At 38.3% G+C, this 27,273-nt stretch overlaps 1 protein-coding gene across 3 annotated transcripts; it reads right to left on the minus strand.

The window, feature by feature from the left end:
• Positions 1 to 1,923: 1,923 nt before the first annotated feature.
• On the minus strand, positions 1,924 to 26,850 carry LOC121854198 (protein CASC3-like). Of its 3 annotated transcripts, none has more exons than XM_042348691.1 (10): positions 26,720 to 26,850; positions 19,773 to 19,889; positions 18,495 to 18,610; positions 16,609 to 16,800; positions 15,152 to 15,429; positions 13,549 to 13,813; positions 12,499 to 12,692; positions 9,664 to 9,906; positions 8,282 to 8,577; positions 1,924 to 3,480 (listed from the first exon to the last, which is right to left on the minus strand). In XM_042348691.1, exons 1-10 carry the CDS (start codon positions 26,846 to 26,848, stop codon positions 2,881 to 2,883), a joined length of 2,430 nt encoding a protein of 809 aa, XP_042204625.1. In that variant the 5' UTR covers positions 26,849 to 26,850; the 3' UTR covers positions 1,924 to 2,880. The 3 variants fall into 3 exon arrangements, with proteins under 3 accessions (XP_042204625.1, XP_042204622.1, XP_042204623.1); XM_042348688.1 differs by having other exon boundaries at positions 8,111 to 8,577; XM_042348689.1 differs by lacking the exon at positions 26,720 to 26,850 and adding an exon at positions 22,518 to 22,692 and having other exon boundaries at positions 8,111 to 8,577.
• Between the last annotated feature and the right edge of the window lie 423 nt (positions 26,851 to 27,273).

Here is a 27,273-nt window from a genome sequence, read left to right on the forward strand (position 1 = left end):
TGACATCCATTCTAAAATAAGGGCACCAGAACTGAACCGCATAATCGAGGTGCAGCCTGACTAGCGTAAGATATTGTTGCAATGAGACCTCTGCACATTTATTACTTACACTTCTAGATATGAAACCTAATACTCTGTTTGCCTTATTTCGAACATTAACGCACTGTTTTCTAGGCCGTAGATCCGGGCTTACAAGTACCCCTAAGTCTCTTTCACAGTACAGTGAAAGTAATAAATAATAATAATAATAATAATAATAATTAACGGTTTATTGAAAGAGCTTGGCAGCCAGAAGGCTGAAAATATACAGTTACATATTTGGGGAATGGGTTTCGAATTACAAATAATATACAAGTAACATAAGTGACACAAATAAGACATATAATAACTAGGTGGGGAAAAGCTCAAACTACAGTTCATTTCAACATAGTGACAGGATGGTGTAGAAGCTTCTTACCAAATTTGCAGATGAGGTCGTGGTGATGGTCAGTGAGAGTCGAAAGGGTCAGTGTGTTGAGCGCTTCTTGATATGTGGAGTAGGAAGGGGAGAGAATAATCTTGCATGCCCTCTTTTGCACTTTTTCTAGGTGTTTACGTTGTGTGGCATTTAGGGAGGAAGACCAGGTGGGGAGGCATAGGTGAGCTTGGGAAGTATGAATGTTGTGTAAACACTGAGGAGCTCGTGTGCAGGAACTCCGAGGGACTTGAGTCGGCGGAGGAGGTGGAGACAGAAACTGGAGGATTTGACAACTTCACTGACGTGTGGTTTCCAATTTAGTTTGTTGTCTATGGTGACGCCGAGGAGCTTCGTGGAATCTACAACCTGGAGTGTGTTCGGACCTAGAGTAATGGAAGGAGGTAGGACAATGTCGGAGGAGAGGTTGATGTGCATAACTATGGTCTTGGTATGGTTGATGGTGACATGGTTGTTGGTGGCCCAGTTTTGGAGACTGTTCAATAAATCCTGAAGGGCGGTATAGTTGGGAGCAGAATTGTTGACGCTGATCCCAATGGTGGAGTCGTCGACATATTTCCAGCGAGCAGGGGTTTCTCTTAGGGCATCATTGATGAGCATAAGGAAGCAGAGTGGTCCCATCTTGGTGCCTTGGGGGAATGGATACAGTGTGACTGAGCACTTACCTTTAATGTAGTCAGCTGAATGCACATGGGGCCCTCATAATTCTCTAATTATACATGGAGACTACATTAACTGGAAACGTTTCGGTATAGAAAATGCGTGCGTCATTTGAAAAAAATAAATAAATAAAAAAAAATATGGTCACAACTGCGGCGGTCGTAAGTCGAAGCAGTCGTAAGTCGGGGTCTAGCTGTATTCTCACGGACACAAAGTGAAGGCGCACCGACACTCCCACTATCCATGAACAATTACATTGGACTGGCTATGTTACCCGCATGGACGACAGTAGACTGCCAAAGCAGCTACTTTAAAATCACCTAACGAATGGTGAACCTAATACTGGCGGAAAACAGAAAAGGTATAAGGATCTTCAAGACAAACCTGAAAAAGTGCCAAATCGATCCCCTCACCTGGGAGACGATCACTTCACATCGTAACGCTTGGAGGAGCACCACACAAGAAGGTGTCAATACTTTTGAGTTAGCCTGACTGCATACCGAGGCAGACAAGCGCCAGTGCTAGAAAGAAGCTGCTGCCGCCCCTCCCGCACTAGATGTAGCCCTCCACACGTGCAACATCTGTGGACCGTCCTGCTGATCCCACATTGTATCATAGCTGGATTATTATCATACTCGATCTCGAGTGACAGCAAAGTAGTAGTAGTATATGTTGACTGCTTATAACATTTCCTTAACAGAATTCCACAAAAATTGAGTCATTTAGTTATGATACCTTCACCAAAGGACAGCAAGCCCAAGAGAAACAATTCACAAGAAAAAAACAAATTTGTCATTCAAATATGTATATTACAGGTTTCTGAACAAATAAAATATAAACCAATTAATAACAAACATTAAGATTGAAAACTTCCTTGTTTCAATCATACAAAAGGGGTAATGTCATTGTTGACTCCAGCTTAAAATAAGATACAAGGCAATTCTAAACCAATTGTCCCTACAATAAAAAAAAAAAAAATAAAAATAAAATACCCAAAGTGTATTCTCCCACTCCCATTACAAAAGGTTTTATATAAATGCATTCACATATGACCTTTCAGTCTTGATAAACAATACACAATTATACTCATAAACAAGCCAAATGTGATTCAAGTTTTCTACATGACATTCAAGTAGCAATTATTGTACTTAATTTTTTATGGTACGTTATCTGTCGCATCAGAATTTTTAGATAATTTAAACCTTGATATGGTATAGCTGGAGTATTCATGAGTACATTTAAATGTTTACCATATTCCATAGTAGCCCAGGCATTTTAAACTTCCATGAACACAACAGTGAAAGGATTTAGGATTTCTTCTTCCAGTAAATATACAGATTCTGGTCTCCTAACATATAATAATTATACCAATATTCATTTATATAATTCATAAAATGAAACAGAGGGATGCACAAAGTATATCTCCAAAAGCAGAAACTCTAATCTTTTAAATGTTTTTATAGTAAATGAGACTCGGCTACCCGAGACTCTATCTTTACTTACAGTACACAGATTATGCATACCCGATACATCAAATGCAACAATTACCAAAATTAAACTAGAACATTTCATAAAGCTATAAGATATAAAATGCACTGTGAGAAGCAATTTGTCTACAATTATGGAATACGGAAATATATAATAATTTATAATGACTGGAGAGACCCTTTCATATTGGTAAAATAGTTAAAATAGTAATAAATACCTTCCAGTCCTATAAAGGGAACTTTTATAAAGAGAGAATATTATGAAGCTGCTACTGCTGTGTCAGAAACCTGATCTGATTCTACTACTTCTTTATTTTGTTTATTTTGCTCAGGTGGTAAAGATTCAACTGATGGCTCCTTGGGTGATTCATCATTATTGTCAGATGAAATTACTTGGTCAGATATATGGTCAGATATAGTGCTTGTGGTGGTCTCATTATTAGTGTCCTGCTGTGGATGAGAGTCACAGGGAGTGATATCCTTCTGCAATAAATCCTTGCATTCCTGTTCTTGTGTATCTTGTTGCAAAGGCTGTTGGGATTGATTTACAATGTCATTACTGAAAGAATCTTCAGATTGGAGCTGTCCTTCATTGGGATCACACTGAAGAGAAGATTCAACATTACTAGAAGGTAAGTGTTCGTAATCTTGCATCTCACACTCTACTATAACTTCCTCTGAAGCTTCCTCTTGGGTAATAGTTCCTTCTTCCCTCTTATTCTCCCGCTCAGGAGGAGGCACTATCGGAATTGCTGCCTTTGGCCTTTTCTGTAGTCGTGGATTACTTCTTGGTAAGTGCTGCTGACTCTCTGTGTTGTAATACGTCACACCATTGCTGTAGATCTCCCCGGGCTGTGACTGCAATATCAAATTATGTTAAAAACACCTTCAGGAATTCTCAAGGGATATACAATACTCATTATTTGTGTACTGACCAAGCAAAGACACTGATCAAACCTCATTAAATAAGTTTCCAATATTGTGTCCTATATGATTTCTTCAATATAGTACCGGTATATCAATATTATTGTTATGCTCTCCTGATATCACAGTTTATGCAAAGTTTTGGTTAAAACAGTCTATTAGGAAAATCATACATTATGGTTTAGCAACCCGAAGTGTAATAATTAGCCTGGTTGTCTCGCAAGTAAATAATTTTGAGCTTAAATCTCAAGCAGTGTAAAGTATGACAAGTTTCTTTACACTAATAGCCCCTGCCTAACCAGCAATAATGGATCTTGATGTAAAGTGATTAGCACATAAGAGGCTGGCTAGTTGTTTGACTTCCTGTAGTCTTCCTTGTCATCTGTTACAAAGCTCACTCAATAAAGGTGTGGTTGTTGCATTTAGCAATAGCTCCTATACCTTATACACAAAGCCTAATGTGTCCTTTGGGCTGGCCATTCTTGTTCCAAGATGCAATCATATATTATTAGAATAATATTCTGGTTCACTTAATAGAATTACAGAAAGTAAAATTTTTTTAATTTTCTTAATCATTAAATATTTCAAATTAGACATTCTTCAGTGTTGAATATGGAAGAGGTCCAAATTTGAAATGATTACCACCAGAGAGTTACCACTTTTAATGCAATGGACTAGTGGCTCAGCAATTACTATACATGCAGTGGTTCTCAAACACTTCCCTCGGCCTTCATAGGGTAAGGACGTGTGTAGTCGGCGCTGCCCGCTAACGCGGCCGTGGTCTCTTGACCATGGAGACAGCTGCCAGCCCGGTCTGTCGGGCTCTCCCCTTCCCCATCTCCTCCTTCCCATCTGGAGTTATCAACAACCTCACACCAACAGTACAGTGCAAAGATTGACGATTAACCCACAAGTGATATACAAAAGTGGCAATTTCAACTCGAAGGAAAAGCTCAAAAACACAGCAATACTGATTGTGGCTGGATCTGACCTAACCTGACCTGACCTCACGGCTTCACCTGACCTAACCTGAAGGATGGAGCACACCTGCATTGCCCCAAGCTACTGTCCTGGCCACACACCTGCCCAACCGCATCCAGCCCATACGAGCACGAACTGATTGCTACAAGAACAGCCCAGTCCCAACCATTGTAAAAATTATCAACACCTAATTATTATATGTCATATTTGTATCACTTATGTTACTTGTACATCATTTGTAAATCAAGAGACCCATTCCCCAATTATGTAATTGTATATTTTCAGTCTTCCGGCTGCCATGCTCTTTCAATAAACCGTTAATTATTATTATTATTATTATTAAACAGTTAGTCACAAAGAGTTGCGAACTGTTTGTGCTGAAAAAACAATTCTTTCTTTTATCCTGAGTCCTCAGGTTGTCCGAAAAGTGCACAGATCCCCTTGATTGTGATTCATTTTAAGTTAAAAGAGCCAGATCACAATCAATACTATTCTCACCTGACAGTGCAAAATTTGTCAAATAGCTTATGGTATCTGCCACCAGCACTGCAAAAATGTTCCAATCAACAGCAACAAGGCTCGTGAGAAGGCTAAGAGTCTTTATGCCCATTTTTACGAGTCAACAGGTGGTGAAGTGGCTAGTGCGGCTACTGAAGCAACCTAACCTAACCTACTAGGTTCAAGAATTTTAAGGAAAGATTCTCTCTCCATAATGTGAAGCTGACTGGGGAGGCTGCATCAGTTGACCACACAGCCGCAGCTGCATTTCCTGCTAAGTTAAAGAAAATAATAGAAGTGCTTAATGCCGATGAATCCGGTCTATACTGGAAAAAGATGCCTGGTAGAAATACATAAACAAGCAGGAGAGGCATGCCCCTGGGTTCAAGGCAGCCAAGGACAGAGTGGCAGTGCAGCTGGCCACATGGTCAAACCTGGCTTGCTTTACCGATTAGTAAACCTTAGGGCTTTAAAGGATAAAAACAATAACCCTTTGCCAGGTTTTTGGCAGTCAAACAAAAAGGCATAGGTAACTGTGCAAGCATTCCTGGACTGGTTCCATAAATGCTTTGTCCCAGAAGTGGAAAAGTACCTTGCTTCCAAGAAGATGGAATTCTAGGTGCTATTATTGATAGAAAATTAATACACCAGGCCACCCAGAAAGTTTGCAGTTTAATCATCCAGGTGTTGAGGTGGTGTTCCTACCCCCTAACACAACTGCTCTTAACCAGTCTCTCAATCAGTGTGTAATACACACCTTCAAGGCATATTGCACCCCCGACTCCCTTTTGGTCGTATCCATAGTGCCATGGATGCAGACCCTGACCTTGATATTAGCAAGTGTTGGAAGGAGTACAGCATTGCGGACTGCATTACCAACATCAGCGAATCATTCAATAAATCAAACCAGACAGTGAATGCTTGCTGGCAAACCTTATGGCCTGTGTGTGTGTGTGTGTGAATAACTTTGAGGGATTTTTGTCCATAATAAAGGATGTGAATGACAGTGTGAGTGTTGCATATCAATTGGGTGGTGAGAGGTTTGTGGACATGGCTGATGAAGACGTGAAAGAGCTGATTGATGGGCATGAAGAGGAACTGACAGAAGAAGATTTGGAAGAGTTTGTAAAAAGTGCTGAGGAAGATAAAGAAATTGTGGAATTGCAATAAGAAGGTTAGGGCTTGTACAATTTGGGTGAACTTTTTCAACACGTGAAGATGGTAACTGATTTCAATGTTGACCACGACCCTTCCGTGGAATGGAGCCTTAAGAGGGTCCGAGAAATCAACCAGGTATTGTTTCCCTACCAGGAAATGTTTAAATACCTTAAAGCCAAGAAGAAAACTACCAATCACGATGTTTTTCAAGAAAGAACCAGCTAATTGCCCAGTTGATAAGTCGCCCTCCCTCACTCACTCAGCTGCTACCGCCGCCGCTCCACCCTCCTCCTCCCAGCCACCCGCCTCTCCACAAACCACCACTGCATCACCCTCTTCCAACAGTGATCCTGATGATCCACCTATGCTTCAGTAACCAGATGTCTCCCTATGTACAGTACACCACTTCATGAAGCTCCAAGCTTCCACATATAAATGTAAGTGGTATTGGTGACTAAGTTTCTCACACACAGTATAGGTATACATTAGTGCACTAAGGTATTACATACGGGGTAAGTTGCTATTCGAGGTTTTGCCAATTCACGCCACTCCTTAGAACGTAACCCTCACGAATAGCAAGGGTTTACCGTACACAAATTTTTATTGAAAATACCCCCACCACCTTTTTTTTTAACTCCTGTAGGGATAGCAGGAAGTCATAGCTGCTTAACAATTGGATGGTTGGGTCATCTGGCAAATCCACACGAGAAACACAACTATAGTGTACGAAAAGAACAAATTATTGCTATGTCTTTTTTTCTGTGGGGCCCACACAGTACACATATAACACCGCTACACTATATTAATTACCAAAGAGAAGGTACCTACTTCCTTATTAGTTGCCTTGTACTTTATGAGATACTATGAACATAAATGGTAAAACTCAGTAGAGCATTTTTCTGGAGGTTCTGACAATCCTCTATTAATTTCAAAGTTCATGCATTTAAAGCAAAAATAGTTGGGATAAATATGGATATGCAAGCAAAAGTAGATAATTAAACATGAAGGAGTCAAAAATTGATAAGTAGTGATGACAGAAGTTTAGTTAACAAAATGAAGCATGACATTTCAAGTGCAACACTTAGCCTTCCAAAACTTTTAGTAAATACAGGTACCTATAAAGACTTTCTAATGTGTGTGTGTGTGTGTGTGTGTGTGTGTGTGTGTGTGTGTGTGTGTGTGTACAGTACCATAACTTCGACCTACATTTTGATAAATACATAACTACATAAATACTCAGAAGATCCAACAAAGTTGTATAAATGCCAAACAACATCAAACTTGAGTTTAACATTGACCTTAAATATACAGGTATCCCTCAATATACAGCAGCAATTATCTGATGGCAGGTCTCCATGAAGAGCAGTCTCTTGCAATCTCTTTTGTCAGATTCTTGACTCTAATGTCATTTCTTACAATCTCTCCCTTTGTCATTCTCGGCTTTCCCTTGCCTCTCCTCCCCTCCACTTACAGACTCCAGCATCTCTTGACCCTTAAGTAGTTAAATTATAAATTACAAGGTTTAAATACAATAATTGGCTGCAAAGACCAAGCACAACATGTGATTATTGATGTTCCAACATCTTCAATGCTAGACCCTAAGTAAAATAATATTCAATAATAATACTGTATACACAAGAAATACATAAACAAAAAGAAAAACCTTGCAAAGTATAAATACTTAATACAGTATACATATTTGCTCTATGCATTGCTAGGGAGTGTGTGAGGCCAGGCGTCGGGGAATGGGAGTGCTCAATTACTCTGTTCTCTATCAAAATTCTCAATATCTGCCCAGTGTACTGCATTTTACCAAATGTGGGAGAATTCCAAATATGGTAAGGGATTACAGTACTATCCTTTCTATTTTTCTCTATAATGTGTCTGTATTGAAATGTAGTGAAGACTAATGTTGTAAGTAACTTACCACAGGGCCAGGAGTGTAACCCTGGAATGGTGGAAACTGAGGTGGGTGAGGAGCAGCTCCTGGGAGGGGCCCAGGGTGAGGACCAGGATGAGCTCCATAATTAATCATGTTCTCAGGGGGTAAGAATGGTGGACCAGTAACTGGAGGACCAGGGACTGGGGGTGCACCCACCGGAGGAGCACCTAGAGGGCCTGCCACTGGAGGGGGACCGGCTACAGGCGGTCCAGGAACAGGTGGCGCAACTGGGGGACCGAAGATGTGCGGTGACTGTGTGACCGGTGGGAACATGCGAGGCGCAGGAGGTCTTCCTAAGAAAGGCTCCGGCGGGTAAGTTGGAGGGGAAGTGAAGGCAGGAGGAACAAAGGATGGAGGAGCACCCGCAGCTAAGGGATGCTGAGTGTGAGGAGCTGTCACTGTATGGCTTGTTGGTGTTACAATCCCTCCATCATTAACTCCTGCCTCATAACCTGAAAGTTAAATATTAATCAAGTGATTGAATATAATAAGGAAAATACATATTTTTTCCCCCATACCATCCACTTTCACAATAAAGGTTCATCATCTACCCAACCCATCACCCCCCTCCACACATCCTATCTTTAATATATATATATATATATATATATATATATATATATATATATATATATATATATATATATATATATATATATATATATATATATATATATATATATATATATATATATATATATATATAATGTGTGTGTGTGTGTAGACACACACAAAACAGATACAAATACCCTGTAAACAACAATGGAAAAATTCTCTCACAAATAATAAGAAACAAATGTTTTGGCTATTAGCGGCCATTTTGAGAACCTAACCCCAGTGAATTCGAAGGGCATGCTGTATTCTGAAATTTCAAGAAATTTCATTTGACATTTCTCTGCTATCCCATGAAGAATTTTGTTGCATATTATTTATGTAATAGTTATCAACATCATTAACAAATTGTTGGAATTATTTTTAATATATTTTTTATATTTAGCAAATCATTATTATTTTTATTATTCAACCTCCTCAGCTATTTTTTTTAATAAACAAAAAGTACGACCAACAAATTCTTATTTCTTTTCCCTTTAAAATGAGACCTTATTTTTGAAGATCGGCACATAAATAGTGGAGAAATATCTGAAATTGCTTTGTAAACCTATTTTGAATAAGTGAGCTGGAGAGGGGACTGCGGCGAGCAATGAATCGTATGTCTGACCGATTGCACAGACAAGAGAGCACTGACTTCTACAGCTAGCCCAGTACCTCTTCCGTCCTCCCTCCCTCTCTCCACATCACAGTAGCATTACACAAAGATGCCAGATAGCACCAGAGAAAATAGAAGTTATCTTTTTGAGTTTATTTTCAATGAATATTTTACGAGAGGTTGTTGATAAGGGTCAGAACAACCCTAAGCACGCATGAGTAGATGACAATTTTCTCCATTCACAGCCAGTGATCTTAAAATAAATCTCTTCATAACAGATTCAAATCATGAAGACTTTAAACTAATTGTGTCATAGTAGCTAAATTCTCACCTGTCTCTACAGATGGATCCATAAAGCCATGCTGCTGTGGGAAGGGAGGAACCTGCTGTTCTGGGATGGAGCGTTGTCTCTGAGATGAGTATCTTTTAGGTCGAGAAGAAGAGCCATCTCCTCCTGGGGATGCATTACCACCACGATTGCCTCGACCTTGCATATTAGCTGCAGCAGCTGCCGTATCTTGTAGCCTAGGAGGCACTATGTTCCGCCTGTTATCCACGTTTCCACTTCCGCCACCTGATGAAGACAAAATTATTGGATAAACTCATGAATTATATAATCAAACAAGCTGTAGACTTCTTGGTGGAGGCATGGGATCAGCTGTCTATAGCTACGATTCGTCACGCATGGAGGCATGTGTTGCATGGTATACCAGGTGAGAGGCGGAGTCAACCTGTGACTGGTGAGGTTCAGTCTGTGACAGTGGCATTGGACCTTGCAAGAGAAGCTGCGCACAGTATTACAGCTGAAGGCTTCTCCGAGACCACCAACGAAGACATCCTGGAGGTGATCAGAGATCCTGAAATGACTGCCGACGAGATGTTGGAAGATGATAACGTCAGTGAAGAGGAAGATGGTGCGTGAATCCCAGAAGAACACAAATTAACGCATAGTAATATTAAGGGTGCCATCGAGTGTGCAGAAAAATTAAAGCTCTTCCTTTCCAACGACCCTGACGATAACCGCTATGAAGTCTTCCATACCCGGCTGGTACAGGCTATGGAGCCGTACATCAAGGTGTATCAAGACAACATCAACACTAGCCGTCAAAAAAGCATTACCGAGTTCTTCGCCCGCAACCCACCACAGCCAGCCAGAGCCAGTGAAAGTGACTTTGAGGGATTTGTCAGGGAGACCCTGACAACTATGACTGATAGTGATGGTGATTCACCTAGTCATGGTGATTCACCCGAGGGCCAGTAATCTGCCCTCTGCCTCGGAACCAGCCTCCATCCCCGTATGCCGACCCATCTCTTCTACTAACGTAAGTGTTACACGCAAACCTTTAGTTTTCCTAACCAAACCTTTATTTTTCCAAACTTAACCTTTATTTTTCCTAACCTAACCTCTTCTATATTAATTGTGTGTGCATACCATCATAAAGTTAAGATAATATTTTTACTACAACATAGTTGTGTGTCGTCAATAAGTGGAGTTTGGGGGTCGGGCCAGTCTCTATTGGAATTAATCCCATATGTTCTGTTGTTCACTTTACGCGGATTTCACTTTCCGCGGTACCCTGTGGGTTCAATTGACCGCGCAAATCGGGGTACTACTGTATTGTTATTATTATTACATCCCCCCTCCCCCAGGCCCTGATAAGGGTCAGTGACCTATGCCCGGGTGGGTTAATCGCCCATAAAAAAGTAAGAAAAAAGTGACCTGTAGCCTGGGGTTGAAATTCAGTCCCATGTCACTTAATTTTTCTTTTTTTATTTGTTATCGGTAACTTTAAATTACGTTAACCCCTACCCCAGTTGACGTTCCGGAATGATCATCTAGGGTGCCACGATTAACGTTCCGGTACACGTGCCATTTCGCTGCAATGTTTGAATGCCCAGTGCGGGTTATCAGGTTCCAGTGTGACTATTTGCCTGCCACACCACACACTCGGCCACAGGGAAGCTTCCTGAACGTAATTACCTACTTTTGTTTGTTTCATTTTCAGTGTTTGTCCATTTTATCATGTTGTATCAATGTAATATTTCTAAAAGTAGTGTAGTTGTATTGTACTGTAGTGTAGTATTACTTGAAAATAATGCTATGATTTTGTTATAAATGTATTTTTGTGGAATTATTATTCCGAAAATTATTTCTATGCATTACTTGTTCTCCCAAACACACATCAATTCTAAATGATTTATCTATAGGATATAAGTATTATGATCAGTAAATATATGCATTACTGGCCATCCCGGACACAAAAGCAAGCAGAAAATAGCCGCTAAGTGCGTACGTGACCACGAGTGCTCGTGTCAAAACAACGCTGTCCCCTTATCTCCCTTGCTCCGAGCTGCCATTTTCCCACCACTGCAGGGAAGTTTCTAGATTGTTTTATCATTTAAAAGGGTTGAAAATTATTTTTGGAAAAGTTGATTTTTCTCGATTTACCCCACGTGGGGGGTACGGCCCGGGTGGTAGGGGTTAAGGGGTTATCTTGTTAATTAACTTGTTTGGGATTACATTACAACAAATCATCAAAGATTAAGTAACAAGGACAAAATGAATAGCCACTGATGACAGCAGACCTTACAACTCTCGATGGAGTTGCCTCGATGATTCCTGAATGAATTTGGCAGATGACAGATTTTAGGTGACTCCAGAGGAAGAAATCAAAAGGTGTAAGGTCCAGAGATCTCAAAGGCCATTTGATTGGTCCATGATGTCCAATCTTTGTTGATATGTTATGATTTCCTCAAATATAAAATGAAAAAAAAAGAGAATAGTAATTTTCCTAGTGTACACCTTACAAGACACCCTCAGTCACCCTGTTGGTACTTTTATTGTCTATGCCACTTCGCAATAAACACAAGTTTAAACATATTGTCATGCAAGTTCCTATTTGTGAGAAAATGAGTTTTATAGTCCTGGAAGGTAACCCTATATTACATCATATCTGGAAGGTAACCCTATATTACATCATATCTGGAAGGTAACCCTATATTACATCATATTCCTTTTCAGCTGTCAGTCACAAAAAATATAAATAAATAAAAATCCTGGGCCCAAAATTACTCCAGATTTTCATGATTTTACTACATTCAGTAATTTGAGAAAGAAGATAGAAACATTCATCAAACGACAGAAGGCACAAGGAAATACACTTACGATTTCTCCCCCAGTAGCTCTCTTCTCGGCTGTGCAAACTGAGAGTAACATTCTTCAACTCTGCCGTTATCTCTTCTACGTCTCTGGGGGCATGAGTAGTATGTTGCTGAGGTATCCTTTGTTGGTGTCCTCGGTTACCACGCCCAATTGATCGATTGTCTTGATAGTTGTGGCCTACTCGTTCATCGTTATATCTGTTAATAAAAGTATATTACAACACTTGTATATGAAAGATCAAAGCAAAACATACCAATTACAAGCAAAATAAATAAAACTATATGGTTTAAAAAATCTATGCCAAAGCTGAAACAAAATCTTAAGATACTGGAGTGAGGAGGGAACAGATAAACCTTATCCTATTTCGTCAAGTATAGTATTACTTCTCTATACCGAACGTCTATATACTGTACAGTACACCAAAATTCGCTATACGCTTATCCCAATACTCGCGAGGGTTGTGTTCTTGGAATCGCTGTAAATCATGACTATGAAAATACTGTAGTGAATTTAATACCATCTGTAAAAAAGGTATGGAACTATGGCTACCAAGATTAACATTTGTCATAATATTTTGGGCTAGAAGTGATAAATATTTCAGAAATATATAACTTGCATTACTGGAATCCTTGCAAAGAGCATATTCGAGAAAACTAATAAAATATTTTATAAAAATTTCTAATTTCTCTAAAAATGAGAGATGCACTCTCTCATCCTTCTCTTCTCTAGGTTTAGCACTCACCTTAGACATGGTGACAAATATATATGTGCACACATGCTGGAAAAATATGAAAAGCCAGGGAGGCCACAACAATGTGCAGCAAGATGTGGTGGAAACTGACTGATCGTTCCAAAACAATGATGAAAGCCCATGTGAGAGTTACCGGAACTCCCTTCATTTAGCGGGAGGCTCCACTAGATAAAGAAGCAAATACTGGCACAAATTTGTTTCACTAAATCGAACATCAGCCAAAAGGAATTCCTTTATAAGGAATGATTATTGTAACACTAAATTATAAAAGCATCCTCAAATAATTACGATAACAACCTTACCTATGTTGATCTCGTTCTCTATTATGGCCTCGGCCAATACCTCTTCCACGTCCTCTGCCACCTCTGCCACGTCCACCATAACCATCAGCACGTACATCTTGGGGTTGGGGACTCATGCCAGAATTCTTGTGCAGCTGTTGTTGTTGTTGCTGATGTTGATGGTGCGGTGGAGGTTGCTGCTGCTGCTGCTGTTGTTGCTGTTGTTGCTGCTGCTGCTGCTGTGGAAGCAGCGGTACTTGCTGCTGTTTATGATTTTCATTGTCACCTAGAAAATTAAATCAAATAACTTGTTTGATATACATAAATCAATATTTCTACATCAAGTGATATCTATAGTCATCTTTATGGTAAGATTTTATCATATTATCTTAACCTATCACACTAGACAACCTCGAGTCATCAAACCACGACCATCTGCTACTTAGTTCTGAGACCTTATATCAATTCTCAACTTCACTTCAGTGAATAGGGAGATTTATAGAATGGACATAAAATATAGTGTGTTGAACTGGTGAATAAGTCAGGCCATGAAAGTGGGACAACACTGTGTGTCCAATAAAGAATCTAAAGGTCCATGCACTCACCCCTTTCTGAACTGTACAGTATGCCTGATTCAAACAAACTCTTTTAAGCAATCCAGTTTTAACCATTCATCTCTCTCTTTCTCTCTTTACAAAAATTATGATTTTCATGTCATTCATACCACGTTCCTTCTCTAAGCAAACACTGCCATCCGCAGCACTCCATTCCTCACATACATGATACTCCTTTATATTCAAATCTCCAAAAACTATACAAGACTTTGCATCTACTTGCCTAATCCATTCCCTTGATATAGAATAAAAAAAACAAGATGAATTTACCATTTTCTAATCCTCATCACTTTGTATACCTTTTCCTACCATCATTGTGTGATGGTACACAAACAACGTTCCCTGATCACGCCCCCATCTTAAAATTCTCAGACTCAAATCATCGTCGACATTTTATAGTAATTTCCCAGCCGCCATTACCTTATGGCAGCTGTTGGGTAACACCAGAATGGGATCCCCCTCCACAAACCCAAGGTGCCAGACCAGAAAGTGCCCTTCCTAATGCCAACTCACAGGGTGAGGACAGCTGGCAAGACAGGGTTACCCATCAAAAATAATTAAAACATTATCAGAATTCTATATGCAAAGCCATCTCTTAATATGTGTGAGTTACCGTACCATTTGCTTCAACTAATTTACAGTAAGTGAAAAGAATAAATTGCCTCAGCAAATATGCAAAAGCAAGAAATTTGAGAAAAAAATAGCATGACTACCGAAATAACAGTATGTAAAACATTCCAATGAATAAGTAAAGAACCCATGATAGAAGGTGCTAAACTCAAAAATGTTTGGCAGACTACTGAATATTACTGTGATGCAAATTAAGAAAAGGAAATAAAAATAGTCCTATCAGTATTAAAAACAACATTCTTGATACTTCTTCTGATGCCCTAAATTATGACAAAATATAGATAGTGCTCACAATTTATTCCTTCCCCAAACTGGAAACAAAAACACTATAAAAGACAGCCCAAATATAAGGCACAAGAACAAATTGTAAAAAATCTAACCAATATGCAGATTGTCGACAGTTGTTCCAGGTGGTTCATGTCTAGGTGAATGAGATTCAAACTTGCTGTGATCTTCATTATATTTGTCGACATCATGGTTTTTATATTGCTGAGGAGAATTGAGTGCAGGGAATTCTTCATCATTATCTAGAGTTTTCCTGCTGCCAGTCAAAGATCTAGAACCACCTCTTCCAGGACCTCCACGGACAGCCCCACGGACAGGTTTGGCGTAGGCATCTAAATCCTCCCAATTGCGTGTGTACTTATTAGGACCACGTCTGTAAGCAAAGATACATTCAATCCCACCATTACTTACATTCAAGTAAGTCACAAATTATGTCGTACAGCATTTCATTTTCAGAGTACAATACATTCAAAGGAAAATTCTAAAAAAGGGAAGTTACAGAAACCCAAAATTGTTTGTAAAATACATATGCCCCATTAATGAACTGTTAGTGAAGCCTAAAAACTTTTGTCTCCATATTGAGGACATTTTACTTAATCCTGTGAACAAACTTGCATCTAATGTCAAAACCAAACATGTGGGGAAAAAAAAAGCTACTTGAAATTTTAGTACAGTTACCTTTTGACACTCCAAAACCTAGTCAGTTCTACAACTCGTGACACTGTTATCTGTTGAGCAAATTTAGTTTATATCTATTATCTTGTCTTAAGGTAACTTTAACATAAGATATCTTAATACCAGTGAAGTTTAGACATTGATCTATGACTTCTAAAGGCATACCAGGTTCAAAACGGTTTTCATGAAATTATTGTACAGTATCTGTTATGTAATTGTATTAAATATTCATTTACACATATTTTTAGTACTTATGAGATTTTAATATGGATACTGTACTTGTGTGCTGTGGAATGATGAATCGGAAGTTGAAAATCTAAGTATTGGGTGGGATTTTATGTATAAAGTAATTGAAAAAATAAATATGGTGGGCCAAAAACTCCCATAAAATAACACAGGTACGGTAATGACAATTATACAATGGATCAATATGCGCTCTATTATTTTTACCATTTACCACAATGCGATGGCTAAAGATCAGTTTTATGATAGTCGCTATCCAAATACTTAACCTGCATTGTCACTGATATGTAAAAATGTTGTGCAATAACTCGTAATATTCGGAGATATCGTGATGCAATATTGGAATGGAGTAACCCAGAAACTAAGAAAAGCATCGTTGAAGACAATGTGAGATCTTTGAAAAAGTGATCCATTGTGACTAGTAATGCTCTTTGTAGGTAAAAACTTCCAATATCACAATCATCCAAGCTTTTAGGAATATCGAGTTTCATGCAAAATTCAGTTGAGATTTGCCTACTGTACAGAGACCAATTACAGGACACAAAGTATGCAGATGAACAGACATAGGTAACACAACTTGCACTTTTCCCACCTTGAAAATGCCTTGGACAATAATAAAAATTTTCCAACTTACCCATATCGTCTTCTACGCCGAGCCCTTGGCGGACCTTCTTCATTACGAATATCATAACCATATATTGAAATCAATTCTTCACGGGACTTGGGAGCTTGTTCAAACTCATCGAACTTATCATGGTTCCATTTATCATCTTCCTTCCACACTTTCTTCTTCCCAACTTCCTTTTTAATTACTGGTTCTTCTGCACTATAATAATAATAAAAAATCAATAAATTAAAATGCACAAAAGATTAAGTAGCTAAAAAAAATTTTATTTTGGCAAATAATCAAATAATGTGCTGAGTGTGTGTACAAAAGAGGTACAGTGGAGTAAATGGCAAACTGTAGGATGTTGCTGACTTCCCACTCAGAATTGCTAAGAATTGCACAATTCTTCTTTGCTATATCATGTCACAATGCAAATGTAGAAAGTTTTTTCACTGATGCAAAGTCAATGGACAAAGGAAAGGAACAAATTGAGTGTTGAAACAATGAAAGGCATTCTGACCGTACAGTACAACTTCCGAGAAACACCTTGCAGTGACTTCTATACCTTTCTAAAGAGCAATCAGCCAATACTGAAAAAGATCCGATCTACAGAAAAGTATGCATGGGCACATCAAGTCTCACACACAGTGGGGGAAGAAGACTGCAGCTAAGGGAATGAAGATGTTCAGCCTTAAGCAAAGGTAATTTTTTTTTAAGATTTCTATACCATGTATGTTGTATATTAGCCTGTGTGTGCCGGGCCGGGGGGGAATGTCTTCGGGAGCGTCCACTTTTTTGAATGTTCAGATATGGCAACCCTATATTTTTCAGTGTTAAGTGGTTGCATTTGGGGGCCTGGAACGGATTAATCCTATAACGAACAAGGTTCTAGAACCAATTAGATTCGTGATAGCATACCCCACTGTACTGTACAGTACAGTATTCTTGTATGATCAACCTATTATGGTGCACGTTTCATCATAATTAATATAACATACATTATTAAATAGAACAAAATATGGTACAATATATAATCTGACTTCAAAATAAAAGACAAGCAAAATAACAAGGGTAGAGGCTCACTAACCACTCCGTCGGTAAAGGAGGGGAGGAGTGGCTGGTCCCTAACCTCCCGATTTTTTATATCCATATGGGATTAATTGCTTCAAAAACCATTGATTCACTATCCGTTGACTTTTCACATTCCGCATATGCATCAATTATCGGGGTATACCTGTACTGTACATAGCAGAGTGGACTTTGTAGGCTAGTGTGTATACCCTAGGGTGTATGTACAGTATACAGTGTGCGTACAATCCCTTCTTCATGGCAGGAGAGGAGAGTGACAGTTAGCAACACCTGTATCATATCATCATTTGGTCTGCCTGCACCACAACCTTAAGATGACAGTACCTGCTGATGAGTACAGTATAATGTATACAGTACAATAGTATACGAGTATTTTGTTTATTTACAACATATTGTATGTGTACAGTGGTGTTTGCATACTGTACCCCAAAAGACTATAGAGATGTGCAATTTTTTCTGGGGATGAGAAAATTCGTCTCCATACCCGGAAATCTCTCAATCCCGGAACAGCTCTGCACCAATTTTTCTGGCTAACAGAGATATCACTGAGATCTAATCTCTCTTTGTAGAGCAATAACTGTGACAGAGAGATGGGTGACCCTAAAAGCCACTGCCAGGTGCCACCTGGAGAATAATATTATGTCCAAAATCCTCAAAATGGTTTGCACATTAACATGGGCAATCAGACAAGGGTGTTAAGCTGCTAAAATGTGAGATAATATTCATTCATTGTACATAGGTAATAAGGGATGACTTACAGTACTAAACAGTATAAATAAGAAATAGTTTAGAGTATTTTTATTCACTTTTAATCTAAAACTTACGGTTTTTCTACATCGTCCTCGGCAGCAGTACGGTCATCATGCTCATAAAATGTCCCTTTTTTCGGGATATACTGAGGGTTTTTTCGATCTTCATCATCATCTAATTGTTTATTGTCCTGTAAGAAGAAAATTTTTAATAATATAGCCAAAGGCAGTGTAAGTAATACTTGATAACCATTTATTTTCTGCTTTTTGAAACCATAAGAACAGCTGAGCTTCCCAACAAGTGCGGTATAGCTGCTCCCCTACCTACGACGGGGTTAGGGACCCAAATCCAGGTCGTAAGTCGAAAATGCTTAAATAATACATAGAAATCTAAAATGGGCGTCTCTTTTTTCTTCTCAGCACCACAAAACTCTCACTTTTAAGCTTGCCAGCCATATTAAAGTGAATTACAAACGAAAATTTTGTCAGTACACAGCGCAATCACTGAAGTTGGGACTCGAAAATTCGTAATTTTACAAAATTTTGGAACGACTGGGGGCGGTCGCATGTCCGGGTGGTCATAGGTCGAGTATGTCTTAAGTCAAGGAGTAGCTGTACAGTACAGGTACTCCTCGACTTACGACCACCCGGACATACGACCGCCCCAGTCGTACCAATTTTTTTTTTCAAATTACGTATTTTCGAGTCCCGACATTAGTGATTGCGCTGTGTACTGAAAATCTTTTTTTTGTAATTCACTTTAAAATGGCTGGCAAGCTTAAAAATGAGAGTTTTGTGGTGCTGAGAAGAAAAAGAGACGCCCATTTTAGATTTCTATGTATTATTTAAGCATTTTCGACTTACGACCTGGATTTGGGTCCCTAACCCCGTCGTAAGTCGCAGACTGCCTATATACTGTACTGTGCAGTGATATCTCTATTAGCCAGATCAAAGGGTGCAGAGCACTTCCAGGATTGAGAGATTTATGGGTAGTGAGACAACTCTCAAACCCGAGAAAAATTCTCCATCCCCGTAATTTTTCCGGGTACTGGGAAAATGTTCTCAGAATTTCTGGAAAATGCGCCTGATTTTTGTCTCTCAAACCAGGAGAATAAAATCCCTCATCCCTGGAATTTTTCCGGGCACCAGGAAAATTTTCTCGGAATCTTCCAGAAAATGCGCCCCACAAAAAATTTTCCCAAACCCAGAATTTTCTGGAAAAATTCCGAGCAAATTTCAATTTTGGTTATTGGAGAATTCCGGCTAACGGAGTTATGACTGTACAGTATTATTTCATCATCACATTACTGTACGTATTCAGACCATATCTTGGAAATGTTGATGCCAACTTACCTCCCCTAAGACTACCCCATCTGGCATAATAATAAGCTCATCTTCTTCCTCCTCCTCCTCTTCCCCAAGCTCTTCCTCATCAGCACTTTCATATTCACTGTCACCTCCATCACTTCCCTGAAAATACACAAGAAGGATTTATTAATCATGAGCTGAAAACAAGCATCAAATTTGTCAAAATTGATAATGGATTGAGAAGTGACAGGAAAAACCTGCAAATTTTAAGGGCATGCTGTAGACAATGATGACGAGTTAAGTACAGGTTGACAATCCCTTATCCGAAATCCTTGGGGCCAGAGGCATTTCGGATTTCGGAATTTTTCGGTTTTCAGAATGGTTAGGGTTTTTTTTATTTATTTTTTTTTGTGTGTGTGTATTAGCCCACTCAGGGACAAGTCACTGACCCACATTGGGGCCTGGGGGGCGAAAATATAATACAAATTATAATAATAATAATAATTTATAGGTCTAGGTCATGTTTCTCACTTTTGATCTTTCTTTTCATTCTTGTATTTCTTTATTATTATTATTATTATTATTATGTTATTATTACAGTATTATTGTTATTATTAATTTTATTATTATATTTTATTATTATTATTGTTATCATTATTATTTTATTTTGGTGTAATTTTTATTAAAAATTTTATCTATGAATATTATTATTGTTATCGCCGCTGGCTTCAGCTACAGTGCTGGCGTGTGATGCCATTAAATCTTTCGACCTGTGACCTTGCCAGATGTAGAAGTGTACAGTACAGTATCAGATTTACCAGAGAATTTTAAAACTAATTTTGAAATACTGTACAGTACTTGACTGAAACTGTTGAAGGTTGGAAAAGTGCAGCTCATGATTCCATTTCCTGTAGGGTCAGTAGGGCATGATGGTTGCCTAGTGGATTAAAAGTGGTCTAACAATGAGGTAAAGGTTTACCATTACGGGAGGCAGTAAGCTACAACAGAACAGTTAGTAAAAACATTGTAAAAAAGAAAAAAAAAGGTATGTATGTTTGTCTCATATTAAATTTAAAGAGCTAGTGAAATTATTAAAAAAAAAAAAAAATACAAGTCACACACACACACACTAGAAATATGTAACTGCCCTGTACCTGAAGATCCGAGGCAACAAGTAGAAAGTTTCAGAGTAGAAAGTGAAACCAACGTGACATACTTCTCCCTGGAAGCCTAATGACACACCAAGGCTTCAATTTTCTTTTACAGGTAAAAGGTAACTAATGGATGAGGAAAATACTGACTACTGAGGCAAATTTTATAAGCTGTTCAGACAAACCCTGCTAAGAATAAAATCAGTTTTTCAAGAGAAACTTTAGCAATTACCCCCAAAAAAAAAAATCTGACAAATATATAGAAAGCTTGAGCATCATACAGTACTGAACTGTAATGTATCCTTATAACAACATAAACAGATGTTTCTCATCAAGAGAAAAAGTTAAAAGCAAGAGTATAGTTTTCACAGATGAAACAGAAAGTGGTGTCCTCCACCAAGGCTGAAGCAACCAAGGTTACATCCCAACCTTGCCTTGCCTCAAGCTGTCCACCTTGGTTCAACAACACCTTCACCCCCTCAACCCAACACCAAAGGCTTATGTTACTTCCCTATTCTTAGTGTCATGCTATTAAATGTGGAAAGTTTCACATCATTCATTCCTTATTTTCTTTTTAAGTGTACATTACTAACTTCCCAAAAATGCAGATTTAGAACTTATCATCTAAAAATAATCCTTAATGTCTATATATTACCAAGAAAGTGTTACATTATATCTTGAATACACTTTATATTCTACCACTTAACAAATGTTTTATGATATTCCAACTACAAAAAATAAATTCCTACTTTACACCATTCTCTTTCACTTTCTTATTCATAATAGCTACAGTAGGTGTAAACACATTACCCCCTGTACAAGAATAAACCCTGACATATTAATGGTAAAGTGGCAGATTTTGTCAAGATCGACATCTTAGAAGTATAGAACAGTCTCACCCAAAAGTTTAACTCTCCCAGCCAGCTATTGCTGCACTGCCTGCTTCAGATGTATGGACTTCAGTCTGTTACTTCGAACCTTTAGATTCATTCGTATCGGTTTCATGTTCTGGTTGGTACTGAGACAGTTTCAAACATCTGAAGCAGGCAGTGCAGCAATAGCTGGCTGGGAGAGTTAACAAACTTTTGGGTGAGACTATCATATGGTAGGAGAAAAAAAAAATCTGTGGAGTTATATACCTTCTGACTTTTCATATATTGGTACCATTATGAGTAATGTGGGCACAAAGGCAGATCTTTCAAGAGGTTGACATAATGATACTAATAAGGAACATTGTGCACTGAAACATAATTATGTTTTTGACAAGAGTAATACAGTATAGCTGCACTACACATAGGGCATATATATATATATACAGTATAATACAGTACATTCAAACCGCTTTATCCCATTATCAACAAGCTTCTTTGTAGCCATAAAGTCAACTTCCAAGTAAGATTTGGTAAAGGTAGCGATGGCATGAATAAAAATCATGATGCAGAAATAAAAGTTTTAAAATAGTGCAAACTTATATGGCCGACATACCAGTACTGAAACCACTACAGTATAAGCAATGCTACACAAAATATACTGATGAGAGACTGACAGATGAACAGCAAGAGTACTGTACTATGAATCCTACACTTTCAGATGGTTAACAGACTGGAGAAATAACATCATATTATAAAGGTAAGACTACCTGGAGGTGTGAAATCTCATGGTGGCTGGATTGCAGGGGGCTTACTGTAGGCTGTTGGAGAAGCTCTGGAATGGCTTCTACCACCATTTTCAACTCTCAAAACACTAAACCAATTACTTGCCAAGAGGAACCAACACACCAGTCCACACGCTGGTACCTTCACACTCACACTGCTAGAAGGAGCAAGGTCCCCCCATCCAGGGCCACTCTCTAATCAGATGCAACATACGTATTGCTATTTCAATTGAATTTACTAGTTTAAATGGAGTTTAGTATACTCAGGAATAAACTTAATATTTATTTATCAGGTATCTTTCACATCAGTCTACATGAGGATTTATAAAAGAAAAAGATAAATGAATGCATATTTGACAAAAACAACTTCAACCGGCAACAGCACTGTGAGCCACTAGTGATCTACTTTCACCTGAACTTCCTCAGCCACTCTCACTATTCTTCATTTTCCTTCACACAGATATAATGTACCAAAACACCCGACATTGTTTAATTTACCCAATTTATTTCATTGATATAAAATACTGTACAGTAACAGCTAAGATGAAAATCCCAATCAGATTTTGCCAACATGAAGTTTGGACCAACACTGTATATAAATATAATGTAAAGTACGGTAAGCAAAATGCAGAACACCAATAACAAAACAATAAGTCTCCAATAAGCTTAAGCAATTTACACTCATAATATGTTAGAGAATGCCTCACTCAAAAGTTTGGTATTTTTTATACTGTAGCTGCAGGCAATAATCATGTTGCTTCTGAGCTGTTAAACTAAGACAGCACATTGCAAAATCAAGTAAACAAAATACTGTACTGTAATTAATACTGTATTAAAGATTTTCTTCCCAAGTTTTTCAAGCATGCAATTTTCCAACTCAGACACAGGGATGGTAAAAGCTGAACAAAGCATTAAATATAGTTGAGGGGTAGTACAGTACTTAGCAACCTTCCCAGGAGCGACACTTGTCTTACCTTGACCCACATACCGGTAGGGTTACACCCCACCAGTTTTTGCCACGCCCAAAATGGTTCCAGTAATACTACATTAATTACCTTTACTCCAGTAGTTCTCTTTGTATTAAACTACCCAAACTAACATATTAATCTAAAGCACTAATACACAAAACTCTCTAAAATAATACAAATAAAATTAAATTATCTTTTTCAAATACAACAATCCAATTACAGTACAGTACTGTATATATTCTACATAAATTCAACGATGAAATAGCAGACAACCACCACCTCAGCCATCAAGTAAGTAGACACCTATGACCCACCAATCTCCCCAGATGAGGACGTTGCAAGTGTCAACACTGGGGTAATGTAGCCCACATATGCACCTCCATGCAACAAAGGTCTGCACTCAAGGAAAAAAATTAAAAAAGGTTTATCAACTGCAAGAGATGGTCCCTCCATGGTACTCTGACTGCCTTGAACTTCCTCCTGCCAGCATCCAGACTTGCCACCCAGGCAAATTTTAGGCAATTCCACTGCTACTGGGGAAGTTTGTTGGAACAACCCCTGGCACACCTGCACCACCCTCTCTCAACCATTAAATGCTACCAGCACCAGGCCTACATGAACAATGGAGTGATTAGCGCAACATGCAACTTCAAACAAAGTCAAAAATACACCCTGTAAATCAATAAAGGAATTGAACAAGACAATCACAAAGCAACAATGGAGAAATAACTATGAAATAAAAATCAAAAGGAACATAAAAAAGCCAATGTCAGAAGTGGAAATTCAACAACTACTGTATCAGGAACTCCTGTCCAAATATTGGAAAACAAAGGCTTCTGCAAATCGCAACAAATGAGAGGGAAAGGCATTAACAAAATCTGGTAAAGATGCTGACTGTGTCAACAGTGCAATGACGAATCCCAAAGAATGAATATATTTATTTATTTTTTACGGGGAATAGCCCACCCGAGCACAGGTCATTGACCAACAACGAGGCCTAGGGGGAGAAAAAATAAGAGCAAAATGAAATTAAAAACAGAAAAGAAAAATATTACATTAATCTACACCACGAAGATGCCAGAAAACCAGCTTTTTGAAGTGAGAGATTGTATGAGTATGGAAACATAGGAGGCAGTGTGAGGGAAGAAGGATGTACTATATTGGGTTATTCTAGTGTGACCGACATCCACAGAGAAACGGTGGGCACAGCGGGCAAGACTAGTGTTACGAGCCCACGGCCTTGCTGGCAATACACAGGATGCCAAATCCACCGAACATTGCCTGTTAAAGTACAGTATGTACCTGTAAAAGAGAGAGTGTGAAGCAACATTGTGGCAAAGAGAAAGGGAAGGAGGAGAGTTAATAAGATGAAATGCCTTTGATTCCACTCCATGTATCTAACAGTTGGACAGAAGAAGAGCCACCCCAGATATGAGAGCAGTACTCCAGGTTAGGATGAATGAATCGCTTATTCAGGGGGCCCCCTAAATTCGCGGGGGTTAGGTTCTCAAAATGGCAGTGAATCGCCAAATCCGCGAATAACATTTGCTGGCCGAGTAGGGGGTAAATTTTTACCTGTGTACAAAAAATGTGTTTGCCCTTAGGACAATTATTTCTTTTACCTGCATCATATATATGTGCGTGTGTAAACAGACAGACGCACGTGCGCACACACACAAATAAATAAATAATAATGGGAAAATACTGTAACGAATAATCAGAAACATACTTATTAAAAATGTGAGTCTTCCCTTAAGTCTGTGCTTTATTAATTTATTAATAAAGCACAGACCTAAGGGTAGAGTCACAATTTAATATTTTTTTCTGATTGTATACGTACAGGGGTATATGAACCCCCTGTTTTGTATATATGTATGTATGTACAGTATGTGTATGTGTGTGTGTAGACACACACACACACATAAATTGTGTATAATATATATATATATATATATATATATATATATATATATATATATATATATATATATATATATATATATATATATATATATATATATATATATATATATATATATATATATATATATATATCATATATGCTGATAAGCTGATAACCACAAGGAAAGAAGAAAACACGAAGTTCCCAAGCGCTTTCGTGTAATTCACATCTTCAGGGGTGAGTACAGACTAAAGAGAAATACAAAACAAGGTGTATATATACAGAGGAGGGTGAGACTAGGTCCACAATGATTAGGTAATGACCCTACTATTCTTTAAATAGCACCGCAACGGTTGGTAGTCAGGTCAGAGGGTAAGGTGACCCAACCTTCTCACCTGGTTACAAATCTTCTTAATTACAAATTTGTCCAGTTTGTACATGCCATTACTCAAATTCATGTTGAATGCTTCAGTATGTTTAATGAGACTAGAAACATCATGTACAAACTGGACAATTTTGTAATTAAGAAGATATATATATATATATATATATATATAGAGAGAGAGAGAGAGAGAAAACTTCTTACTATAATTTCATGAGTGAGTTCTGATATAATAATAATTTGTATGGAAATTGGTTTGTTTGGTTGATAATTAGGTGACTAGGCACACATTACTTCGTCTTCCTCGGAGTGATGTGGAGGTACATAGCCAATCACTTCCAATGACCCGATCGACGCCTGTATATGTTATACGTCACACGGATCAGGTTGCTGCTCTCATGTCCACCAAAAACATAAAATACATCATATAATAGTAAGTTCTTTCTGTTTAATATGTCTGGGGGTCCGGAGGGTTAGTTTGGTGAGGTCTTCTAACAACGCTCCTGCTGCTTGTTTTTCTTGTCAACTAAGGTTAGGTTAGGTTAGGCTAGGTTAGGTTAGATTAGGTTAGGTTAGATTTAATTTAGAAGTAACCACTTTTTAACACATTGGCCAAAACTACAAGTCTCCACTATAAAATACAGTGAAATTGTGGTAAAAGTTTATGAAAGTGTTACCACCAGAAGCTGTTAGTTGTTTTTACTTTATTTTTGCTCTACTCATTTTGTTTTGATGATTTTAAGTATATTAAAAGAAACGACAAATGTATAGAAGTTAATAGAGACTTATGGAGGGTGTCAAGAAGCCTTAGTCTTAAATTAGACGTTAATGTGTCTACCCCGGCCCCGCCTTCATCACCACCTCTCTTCAATCCAACTTATCCCAGTATTAACTACATATCCCCCCTCCCCAACAGTTATTTTACCTTACTTACATTAACAGTCTTCCGTGGGGCAGGTTGTTCGTCGTCAGAGTCATCAGAATCATCGTCAGTACCCAGCTTCCTCCGCCTCCTCCTGTCCGCCATGTTATACTGTTTGACTGGTCCCTTGGTTCTCTTCATCAATCCTCTATGACGTTTTCTGCTTTTTCTTAAATATCTGTGAATTAATACTCGAAAGATTATAATAGGTGTGATTCATTCTCTGAGAATTGGTAAAAAATATTAAGGAAAAATCACATATGACAATTTCACTCTTAAGCCAAATTACAGGAAAATGGGGTTAATTTATATGATTCTTGTGACTATTTTAGGCGACTATGTCAAGATTTTTTGTCAAGAGTTCCATCCAAGTAATGAACAACAATTAATACTGAATTTAAAGGATTAATGGTGCTTGTATACACATTTGTGGTGTAATTCATCCACACATCTTGTTACACCCTAAGTTTTTCTAGTCTCTCTAGACCTGCTCAGAGGAAGATACTACAATATTTTACTTACTTTTACTTTTTTTTTTACCTTTATCCTCTTCACCACTGACCGGC

This window comes from Homarus americanus, unplaced genomic scaffold (genome assembly GCF_018991925.1).
Source record: "Homarus americanus isolate GMGI-L3 unplaced genomic scaffold, GMGI_Hamer_2.0 scaffold42003, whole genome shotgun sequence".
Taxonomy (NCBI): domain Eukaryota; kingdom Metazoa; phylum Arthropoda; class Malacostraca; order Decapoda; family Nephropidae; genus Homarus; species Homarus americanus.